General features: G+C 60.6%; 3 protein-coding genes across 3 annotated transcripts; 1 reads left to right on the top strand and 2 right to left on the bottom strand.

The window, feature by feature from the left end:
- Positions 1–122: 122 nt before the first annotated feature.
- Positions 123–915, top strand: TRAVEDRAFT_74489 (uncharacterized protein; the record flags this gene model as incomplete). Its single annotated transcript, XM_008045010.1, has 4 exons — positions 123–191; positions 246–306; positions 364–527; positions 582–915. 4 exons carry the CDS (start codon positions 123–125, stop codon positions 843–845), a joined length of 558 nt encoding a protein of 185 aa, XP_008043201.1. The 3' UTR covers positions 846–915.
- Positions 916–1,846: 931 nt separating this feature from the next.
- Positions 1,847–2,711, bottom strand: TRAVEDRAFT_52120 (uncharacterized protein; the record flags this gene model as incomplete). Its single annotated transcript, XM_008044635.1, has 2 exons — positions 1,847–2,541; positions 2,594–2,711. The coding sequence occupies 2 exons, from the start codon at positions 2,709–2,711 to the stop codon at positions 1,847–1,849; spliced, it is 813 nt and encodes a 270-aa protein (XP_008042826.1).
- A 6,929-nt stretch (positions 2,712–9,640) lies between these two features.
- Positions 9,641–10,672, bottom strand: TRAVEDRAFT_132464 (ARM repeat-containing protein; the record flags this gene model as incomplete). Its single annotated transcript, XM_008045009.1, has 2 exons — positions 9,641–9,781; positions 9,833–10,672. 2 exons carry the CDS (start codon positions 10,670–10,672, stop codon positions 9,641–9,643), a joined length of 981 nt encoding a protein of 326 aa, XP_008043200.1.
- Positions 10,673–11,409: the final 737 nt, after the last annotated feature.

Here is an 11,409-nt window from a genome sequence, read left to right as displayed (position 1 = left end):
TTCGAAGCAGAACGGCGCGAACTCACCTCGATCACAGCTTGACACGCCTGAGATGCCATTCGCCGTGGCGCCGGGGCCGTTCTGGACATCTTCGACCGCGAACGACCCCAGCGTCCTCGTGCATGTCTCCGCTCGCCCTCTTCGCGTTCCCACGCCGTCGAACGGACAGCGACGACGTACGATGGGCCATAGTACGTCAGACAAGTCGCGAGAAGTGGAATCGCGAGAACTCACCTCCAACTCAGATCCTCCGCGCGTTCCGCGCCGTGGTCCCTTGCGATCAATGTGGGAGGGCCTCGCAATATGGTATGTCAGACAGGCCGTGTGCACTAGAAGGACATCGAGAACTCACGTTGATCACAGCTCGACGTGATGCGCCGCTGGCATTCCCCGTGGTGCCCGGGCCTTTGTTTCTTTCCGGGCTTCTGAGGCTACCAACGCCTCCCGTGTCCCGGCACACGTCTCTACTCGTTCACATCGCGCTCGTGTGCCGTCAGACGGATGACGACAGTGGACGGCATGACCTGGTACGTCAGACACGGCACAAAACGCGGAATGGCGCGTACTTACCTCGAGCACAGACTCCGTACCGTTGTCCCTTTCGGGACGTCTTCTCGGCTTCGCAGCGGCGGCAGCCGAGCTCTGCTTCTCCCTCCCGCGGAGCGATGGTCTCGCGGCCGCCCTCTTCGCCTCCAGCGCTGCCTTCCGCCGGCTATCGTGCGCATGCTCGCTTCCCGCCCTCCTCCGGTGTCCGTCGACCTCGTCGTGTGGGGATCCATCTCGCGCACCTGCTCGGCGCTGATCTGGGTAAGCTCGAGTTGTACCACTCACCTGTCCTGGGCTGATGCCTCGCTGCGCATCGACGGCGAGGGGCAGCAGTGTGTGGGGCAGAGGTGGTGTAGGGTGTGGGACGATGGGCAGGGGAGAAGAGAAGCCGGGGGTGCGTGAGGTGTGCGGTGGGAGATAGTACCGGCGCATCGGACTCGTAGCGACGGCCGTCCGGCGCGTGGGGCTTGCAAAACGCGCCCGGAAGGCCTGGATTTCCCTGTACTTACCACGTAATAAATGCGCTCATTTATCGGCCTGGTTCCCGGGGCACTGCGGCTCTCGGAACCCGGCCTCGTCTCTCTCAGACTTAGTCTCCAAGAACCCTGATGCCCGCTGCCGCCTTACTCACGCTCACACATTTTATTCACAGCTGTTCTGCGCCTCCCATGTCCGCTTGCAGCAGACATGTAAACAGAATCAGCCACAGAATGCAGCTGGGATGTGCAGATCTCTTGCTCATCCCACTACTTTCTTTGGCTGATTCTGTCTAAAGCAATGGACATCCTCTGCACTAAATTTACCCAGGTCTTGGCGCCCCACACCCCTCTGAATTCGCACCAATTTTACGCGACCACACTAGGCTCTCGTTGCTGTCATCCGTTGCCCTCCCAGCACATCCGCCCGCTGATGGCCGCCCCACCCGTCCGATCTGGTTCACGCCGGCGCCCCGCTCCAGAAAAACCCCAGTACTTTCCCCAAAACAGTCTACATGCACGATACAAATATTAGAGCCTTAATACGCGATTCGCAGTGCCGTGCGGACGGTGCAAAGACAAGAGTGACCGTGTGGCGGTCGATCTAACCAAGTCTGCCCAAAAAGGCAACCGGCGTACTTCGACTTCGAAGCGCCCGGCGCAGCCTTTGCGCGCTTGCCGCGGCGCCGACTCTTTGCTGTTCGCCCACCACAATGACTCTCGCGTTCCCGCTATCCCACCCCCTCTTCGAGCTCGAAACGTAGATCTAGTAAGCTGTAATGTACTGAGAGAAAGTATCGTCCAAAGCACCGCAAACCACTCGTCTACACGCCCATGCCGGAGAGCGAGCCCCCGAACTCTGTCGACAGCACGAACCGGTCGATGGGGTCGTCCACCGCGCGGTCGTCCAGCCGCACCCTCTTCGCCCCCTTCCCGACCGCCCTGCCCTTCCTCTTCACACCCGGGATCACGCAGCGTGCACTCTTGATGCCGTCCTTTGGCAGCCGCTTGCGCACCTGCAGAGACCCGTCCGACTTCCGCTTACGCCGCCGCCCATAGTCCACGCGCTGGCTGCGCTGCGCCTCCGGGTCGGCGTCGGGCGTGGTGGAAGTGAGTTCGAGCCCAAGGAAGCTGAGGTCGTCTGGGTGATACGTGCACACCGGGATGACCTGCGCTGCCGCCTTCGCCTCAGGCTCCGCGCGAGCTGCGGCGGCCTTGAGCTTCTCGGCCTGGAGCTGCGCGGAGTTTGGGTGGACACTCTCCGGGTCGCGCATGGCGTTGGCGATGTCCTCGGATGTTGCGCGCTCGAAGCGCAGCTTCTCCGGGTCGCCATCCGGGAGGTTCCACCGCCGTTGGAGCTCGAGCAGCGGTGGGACGCCGCTGCGGATCTCGCTGATGCTGGTGAACGGGATGCTCGCCGGCCAGCCGACGAGCTTGCATTCCTGCTTGACGACCACGTTCGCAGCATAATACTTGGCGGCGTACCACATCACCGCCGTCGGGTTGCCAGATAGCTCTCCTAGAGGAAATGTGAGTGGTCCGTGTACTACATGGAATGAGCAATGACTCACGTAAACCCCCGGTGATAGAGTTTTGCAGGTTGAACCGAGCACCTTCGCGCTGCGTCGCTCGAACGCCATCGCTGCTGGATTGGGAGGTGCAGTCGATGAAGATGGCCCCAGAAGACATCTCGGAAGGACGGTGAGTGCGGGATGATGGGTGCGGATGGAAGGGCTGATGAGGTGCGGCTAGGGCATATATAAAAGGGAGCACGCGGACGTCGGCTTGTGCTCGTGCTGCGTCATATTGTGTGGGCCGCGCCGCGGGATGAGAGTGCGCCCTTGCGCAGCGCGTCCGCTTGCGAGATCGCAAGTCACACCAAGATCGCAGACTCAATGTGAGTACGATCCAATCGCATCTCGCAAAGGAATGAGCTCATCGCGTGCAGGAATGGCCGTGCGCGCCCGTCGTGCGCGTCGTGAGGCCCGGTGAATATTTCGTATCCGCCACTGGTATTGTGTAAGTAATGCATTCGTGAAAACCCGACTCCCTGCCATTTAAACGACACCCTTCGCCTCCCCAGAATGTAGCATAGATCATGTACAAACACACGGAGCTCGCATCCTCGCGGGCGGTCTCTAGACTCGACTGTGCGCCCCCCTTCATTTGTGACCGGCTAAAATTACGCGCACATCGTAGGCGTGAATTACATCTTGCATGCCAATGCAAATCGGGTAGGACCCGCCTTTCCACGCGGAGTACCAGAGCAACGGCCGTCGGTACGCACTCGCTGAGTTCACGATTGCGATCTTGTTTGCTCATCGGCGCTCCGTACAGTGTCTGGCACAGGTCTCGTTTGCGTTCATCCGTGGGCTCTGGAACTTTCGACTCGGAAGCGGGCGGTTGCCTGCGCCTCGGTGCACCCTCAGCCGGAACATCAAAAACTCGCACCGTCACTGGGGCCAGCCCTGCTTCACCCGTAAATATTTTATTCTACTGAGCGAGCAACTGACTTACCGTCGCATCGTAGGCATCAGAAACCCGCGGCACGCCTGTCCGAATTCAAACTGTGTCACCCGTGCCTCTCTCCGCGGCATACCGGAGCCCCGATTGTCAGTACATCAGTGCTAGTGGAACTGATCGCTTTCTCACTCCGTACTAGAGCAAATTGCCTTCCTGTACGTGTAAATCACGAGCAATATTCAGTGTTTCAAAACATGTGTACGTTCTTGGCTTAGACACTGACTACCTTACCGCCCTGTGGCACATCAGGCACTAATAGAACTAAAAGGCATGGCAGCCACGGTACGTCTCTTTGGCGATAGCTTCCGGCAATGTATTCCGCATTGATCGTACACGGTGCACAGCTTATCCCACGAAGATACCGTCAAAACCCTAGCGAGAAGATAGACGAAAATCGGCGAATGGTCGGTACAGTCCATGTTCGTGCCTACTCCGAAACGATCTCGCGCGAATCTATGCGAGAGGGTGTGAGTTTTGACGGTGCTTCCAGACGACCGGGGCCATGATGTGAGCTTGTTCGCTATCCCATGCTTTTGCTGACTCCTCTCTGGGACAGCAGCCTGGCGACTCGGAACAGAGATGACACCACGCCAAGCGGCAAGGAAGGCCCCTGGTTCCCGTTTCCGGGAAACGAGAGCCTGCCACACGCCGCCCTGCGAGAAGGCTGTTGCTGCAGCCACAACGATAACACGGCCCGGGCCTGTTAGATTGGTGCCGAATGGTGTGTAGGCTGAACGAGCCGTCGGTTTCCCACTCTGCGCCAAGATGCCTGCCGCGTGCCGCCGTCGTAACGATCGTATAATCATCGTTGCGCGCGGCGGCACGATGCAATGGCAACCCACGTTCCTGCGTGCGCCTCGATGATCGAAGGACCGAGGATACACACGTGTCATACCCCGGACGTTGCGGGGTTCTCGTGTGATTGTACTGCGCTGAAAATAACCTACATCGTCTCGTAGGGCGATGTCCTGTACTTCGCATGTAACCTCTCCGATCCTGAATGAGCAAAGCTAACTATATTCTTCAATATTCAGGGCACAATCTGCAATCAATGCGCGAGGCTTCGACTCGACTCGCGCGGGGGCGCTGTTCAATGTAGGCGTAAGGTACGCTGTTGCTACAGCTCGGATATGAGCTATTTGTGTGCTGATCGAAGTCGTTACCTGCAGGGTGGCTCGGGACATCATCCGCTGCCATGTGTAATCGATACGGCAGGCAGAGCGCATGTCAGCGGACGTCCAACATCCCCGTACACGTACGCGTACACGGGATTATTTTTATGGCAGACGGACCGCGCCACGGATGCCAGTGAGCTCTCTCCATGCATAGCAACTGTCTCGCTACCTGATGCCCGGACACCTTCACTGGCAAATACGGATACGGACTTCGATTACACGGTGCCGCTCTGTGCATGTAAGTTCCCACGTCTTCGCGCGAGCAGCCGGGCTTACGTGCACATTGTACGCTTGAAACGCGCACAGTCCGTCCGTCGAATCGCGATACGGCATTCGTGCTCTTCCGGGCGATATCGCGGAGCACTGGCCGCCGTCGGTACGCCCGTATGTATGGTACCAAACTCAATTTCGCTTGCTGATCAGTGCTCCGTGCTTCTCACCACACAGATCCGATCTGTGAGCACCTTGGAGGCTCTCGGCACTAGCAGAGCCCGCTATCCACGCCTTTGCAGACACTCAGTCGGATTGCGCGGGAGTCCAGACGTAAGGTACGGCGCCGCCTCGGATAGTCTTCGCTCAGATGCTAAACAAGCTTCAGGCTGTTGCTCGCAGGGCCGCGAGGTCGGTTGTGCACGCGCTAGGAAGTGTGTGCGACGATAGCTAGTGTGGTCTATCCCGCGGTGCGTCTGTACGAATTGAAGCAGCCCCAAACCGCTCGCTATATCCGGGGAAGATGTTGCTCTTTGGAATGATTAGGAAACCCCAAGCTCGCGTCCTCGCGCGCCGCGCTGCGGTCGCAACATGTACGCTCGAGTAGCTCCAATATATTTTATCGACAAGCTCGTGCGGGTCCCACATATCTCCGCACTCGCCTCCGTACGACTGGGCGATTTCTTCGCTTCCAGCGCAGTGGGCGAACGTGCGGGTTCCTTGCGCACCCGGAGAGCGCTGCGGATACATTTATTGAGCGCACACGGGTTGCCCTTCGACTGAAACACATCCGTATTTATCGGCGCTTTGTCTGCATGTTCTCGAACTCTCCCTACGACTCCGCGGCCTCCGACGGCGTCGTACCGACGCCAATTTCCGCACAGCATCGTGCTTGATGTTCGGGCGGGTGCACACCGTGGTGTTCCTCTGAAACGAGCGGATTCTAGCGCAGGAGGAGCAACGATACAACAAATATATTGCATGGTGTTGATACATACAGGGACAGTGCACTACTACCTCGCGGAGTGAGCTTGAGGACGCCATCTCCACGGCGAAGCGACAGAGCCGGCGAGGGCGGAGGGGCAAGGCTCAGCCAGGCGTCTTGGCGACAAGTTACGAGACTTGTCCCGTACGCGAGACGTCCATCGGTGTAGCCCCGATGTGTACCCGAATGACACCGAATGATGCGGGGCCGCGGCGGTAGGTAGGGTGTAGGTGCCGCCGTTCCGTGCATCGCAGTCCCGGGTGTCGTTCGTCTTCGTGGTCCAGGGAAAGCCGCGAGGCGGGCATGCTGTGCTTCTCGCGCACACGGCTGAATGTCGTCTTCATGCGCCATCGAGGAATCCTCCCCGCCGTCCGACTGCATCGAGGCATTCCCCTGTACCTATACATGTACGATTTCGTTCAGCTTTCGCGCGAGCACTGGAGGACACACTCACCGACGAAGTCGCAATCGCCCCCGGCGTCGGGGCGTTGTTGGACGGCTGCGCGTCGCCTTGGAACTACAGCTCCTGCCGTCGCATCTCCTGAGCCCTGAGCAGGACGACGGCATCGGACGCCGCCCGACTCGTACGATTCCCGCGTACCTGCAACCCTGTCGTCGTGTTCGCAAACGCGATCGTGCTAGCACGGTCCAGAGCGCTGGAACGAGACTCCGCGGCGGGAGACGTACATAGCAACACAGCCGCGCCGCGAAGCGACGGGAGCGCGCGGGTCCACACGAGCACACGGCGACAACGGAGGGACGCATCCCGGGTTCCGATATCGCCGTTCGCGAGGTCCGTGCGCGGCGCGGGGTCTCCCTATAAATCACCCCAGGTCAACGTCGTGAGGGCACATCCACCACTCATCCCATCCATGTCCACCACACCCGTACTCGCCTCGCCTTCGCGCCATCTTCACGCCGCGCCTTCACGCCGTCCTCGATGTCCTGCCTCAACCCCGTCCTCGACATCCCGCCTGCTCCCCGTCCTCGACGCCTCGACGCCTCGCACCGTCTCCAGCCTCGCTCGACGCTGCCCCGACGCCGGTATGTCCCCTCTCTCGACGTGTGCCCCTCGATACCGCTCGCCCTTCTCCGCAGACACGTCCTAGACGCGACGATCAGCGTCCATTCCGCTCGCAAGCAGCATGACAGTACGCACATGCCGTCTCCGCGCGCCACTCCCGACTAAGCGCGCTCCTAGCTGTCCTCCACACGACTCTGAAGGGCGAAGATCAGCGTCCGCTGCCCTCGCGAGCGGCCTGAAGGTACGTACCTATCGTTTGAGCACCCCAGCCTCGACTGACCCCCTTCCTAGCATCCCACGACGCGGTTCCCCTCCGGGGATCTCGCGTCCGCGAAGCAAGGAGGCACCTGGTGAAGTCAGCAAGCTGGGGAGCGGTAGAGTAGCATAATAGCAGTACGTACCGTATTCGCGCTCGGGAACGCGCACGACGACGCGGACGCGGCCTCCAGCTCGCTAGGTGAGTGCACGCGAGCTGGAGCGCGCCGGGGTGCACCTGCGCCTCGGCGTCCTCCGCAGGGCCCGCTCTCGTCGTAAACCACGCAGCCCGGCTCGTGGGGCGCGGCGAGAACGCGGTGCGCCATCGTCTGGGACTGGCGGTGGCGAGAACGCGGTGCGCCATCGTCTGGGACTGGCGGTGGCGAGCACGGACGGCGGGGACGTGTTCTCGCCGTGGCGTGCTCGCGCGGCGAGTGGTGGCGCCCCTTGGTGCGTCGTTGACGCGGGCAGGCACTGAGCCTGTGGTCGCGTAGAGCACGGGCTTGCGCGCCGCGCGGCTTGAGACGCTGCGATCTCGGTCGTTAGCGTCACACCACGAGCCAGACGACGACGACGCACCCTGGGTATGCGCCCGACGGGATTCCCATGTGTTTGTACTAGTGTATTAGTGTCCATATAGATGTTTCCTTGCGTCCCAGAACGTCCACGGCGCGGGGTGCAAGCGGTACGGCCTCGACGAGCTGTGAGAGGGCGGTCCGATACGAGAGCCGCCGAAACGGCCGAAATTCAAAATGCTCGTACGCGTTTGAAAACGGCGCGATCCTGTTCGTACGTTTCAGGTGCGTGTGCGTGTCAAATTAGAAAGCCGTACCTTGCGATGGCGGTCCGCGGCGGGGCGTTCTTTGTTTCGGCCCATGAAATGGCCCGGACATGTCGAAATATTTTCTCCTCGGATCGCGTCGAAAGCGTGACGGCTGTATGTGCCCTGGTGCAGGGGAGCGTTCGTTTCGTTTGGGAGTCCTTGCGGGCCTGTATGCGCGTGGAATGTCGATATTAGGTGTCGTTTGTACCTAGAATCTCGGACTGTGAGCGCAGATCGGGTCCGGACGCGAGGGAAACGCACGCACCGTGTTGCACATGGTACACAGGATGTGTGTTATCGAAGTCGCGCAGGACGGCGCACGGGACGCGGCGGAATCCGCGCGCGGAAGGGCGTCCGGTGCGATAGCCGCCGAGACGGCCGAACTTGAACGTACGCGTACGCGCTCGAAAGCGGTGGGATCCTGTGCGTAAATGTCAGGACCGTGTGCACGTAAGATTGGAGAGTCGTACCTTGCGAGGGTGGTCCGCGACGCGGCGTTCTTTGTTTCCGCCCATGAAATGGCCCGAAGATGTCGAAATATTTTCTGCTCGTATGGCGCCGCAAACATATCGGCCGTGTGCGTCCTGGTTCAGGGGAACGTTTCGTGTTAATTTGCAGTCCTTGCATGCATGTATGCGTGTGGAAAGTCGATATTAGCCGTTTCTGCGACCTAGAATCTCGGTTTGTGAGCGCAGATCTTGTCCGTACGCGGGGGTAGTGCACGTACCGTGTTCCGCGTACACCGCAGAGTCTGTCGTGCAAGTATCGCGCGAGTGGGATGACGGGACACGGCGGAAACAGCGAGGGATGGCGTCCGGAGGTCGTTCCTCTGCGGGCCGCGCCGCGGGCACAGGACGGCCGGGGCGCGTCCGTGCGAGTGCCAGAGTGCGACGAAGAGCACCACACACGTCCACAGAACGTGTGGATGGTGTCGATGAAGATGCACGAGTGGTGGGTGAAGAAGGATCGAGCGATCAGCATGGTGCGCTGGCGGGCGCGGTCGAGGACGCGCGGCGGGCACATGAGGCAGGCGGCTTGTTGCGAGTTCTATCGCATGCCCTTCTCTTGCCAATCGCGTCGTTTACGAGGGCGTGGCGAGGACGCGGCCGTCGATAGCTCAAGCTTCACGCTGGTGTTTGGTGGTACCGGTCTGGGCGTGTAGGCGCGCGGACCCCCGACTTGGACATCGATGTGCGCCCAGTTTGTGCGTGCAGCACTGACAATTTCAACGCTTTGGGGGGTCGAGGGAACGTCGGGGCGGGCGGGACGCTACAAGTGCGCCTTCATCAGCGATACGCAGGGCGGGCAGTTCACCTGAGTCCGACGATGCTCACCGCGAGAACAGTCTGGGCGGTTCATCCAGCTGGGCGCATTGGCACTGAGAAGCATGACCGAGCGCCGCAAGATGGCGGCGGCGGCAAGTCTGTTGGTGGAGAGACTGGGCGAGGATGCGTGCTTTCTGCAGCCGTTCGTCCGTCCCGTAGCCCCGCGCCGTCCGCGCCGTCCGCGCCGTCCACGCACCCGAAGACGGCCACTCCCGCGGCGCCTGTGACGCGCGCAGACAACCGCAAGGCAGCGAGCCGTTTCCTTCGGCCGGAGGTTTTCTCGCCGCAAGCATAGGGATTAGCACAAGTGCATAGAACTCCAGCAATGCGAACTCCCCTGTTCATAGAGCGTGGCGATGGCAGGGTCACGCGAGGCTGCCAGACTCCGGTAGGGGGACGCCGACGGTACCCATTTCCGCTCCCGTAACTCGATGACTTCCTGGATGGCGGTTGAGGTCGACCTCGCCGTGAAGAGGGCACACATACTCACCTGCAGCATGGACTGCATCTGCGCGCTGACGTTCGGGTTCTTGCAGAGCTCCTTCATGCGCGAGAAGTACACGTCCATGTGGGCGCGGGCCTTGGGGGTATCGAGGATCTGGCCGACCGTCGTCAGGAGCTTGCACAGACGCTCGATCTCCACCTCCACGGGATTCTCGACGCTGCCCAGCAGCTTCTTCACACACTGGTGCATGATGCGCTCCGTGAGCATCTGCAGCTTGAAGAGCTCGCCGATGAACTTGATGAGACCGAGACCCTGCCGCTTCGCCTTCTGCGCAGCGTAGTACTCCTCCGAGTACAAGGCGCTCTCCTCGTCCTCTTTGCCATCGGCAGCCGCCTTCGCGGCCTGGTCCTCGGTGGCCTTCGTCGCTACCGCAGCGGCCGGGGCCTCCTTTGCAACCCATCCGCGCTCGAAGTCCTCCTGACAGCGGTTGAGAAGGTACTTGCGGAAGAGCTGGCCACCTGCGATGGGCTTGCCGTCGGCGTTCTTGATGCCGTCGTCGCGGACGTTGGGGCTGATCTGCTCCATCATCTTGCGGCACAAGCCCGCGCAAAGCTCCGGCCATGGTGTCTCGTCTGTCGCTTTCTCAAACACAAGCCGGATGACCTGGATGATCGTCCTAGCGTCCTGCTCATTCTCCGACTTGTTCCCCCATGCAATGATCTGGTCTGAGATCGAGTCGAAGCGCGCCATCGTGAGTTTGTTGAGCAATGCGCTGACCTGACGGTCGACGTCCAAGGGGGTGTACACCACGGTACTAGGGGAGGGAGAGCCATCGTTATGTGAGTTGGGACGGGACGTTGCACGCTTTCGTTCGAAGACAGACATGGCGAGCCGCAGGTGTGTATCGATACGGTCTGTGCTAGAACGCAAAACATAAGCGACATCGCACAGGACTGTGCCGGAGCACACTGAACATACCCAGACTAGACGCACCGCAGCAGCTCGCGGTTGTCGAACGCTGGAGAGGGGATGCGGTAGAGGGCATCCCAGGACGGCGCGCTGCAAGTGGGTTCACAGTAGTGTGCTGCGGTAGCTCATAAACGCTGAGAATGGCTAGGTTGTGGTGGGCGCGTGGCTGCGAAGGACAGCAGAAACCTTCGGCTATGGTATAGCAAGGCTCATGGATTGAGTACACGTTCCAGCGAGTGGTCTGCTGATGAAAGCCCGCTCATATTGTATCAAAGTCCCAACCTCCAGCGCGTCCTGCGGGGTCGACGAGTAGTTCCAATCGCATAGTTGGCCAAGAAGGGGCCGGGGCGGGCTGGGACGTCACGCGGGGGTGGAGACTGCCAGAGCAAGATTTCTTGACTCGGGCAGGGTGGTGGATGGCAGTCTGGCGGGTGGTGGATCGCTGCAGGGTAGACGATGACGTCACGCGTTCTGACAGCGCGACGCGATCGGACAGCAGAGTGCCGGCTTCCATCCGGGCGATCTGGAAGCCGTTCAGGGACTCAGAGGGCCGAATGAGTGAGGCCGCGATTGACATGCAGCGCGAGCGAGCTTCTAAATAACACCACACTCACTCACTCACTCACTCGCAGAGCAGAGAATCTCATCTCGCT

Source organism: Trametes versicolor (genome assembly GCF_000271585.1).
Source record: "Trametes versicolor FP-101664 SS1 unplaced genomic scaffold TRAVEscaffold_11, whole genome shotgun sequence".
Classification (NCBI taxonomy): Eukaryota; Fungi; Basidiomycota; class Agaricomycetes; order Polyporales; family Polyporaceae; genus Trametes; species Trametes versicolor.
The sequence above is the reverse complement of the archived record's forward strand: the minus strand, read 5'-3'. Positions and strand labels throughout refer to the sequence as shown.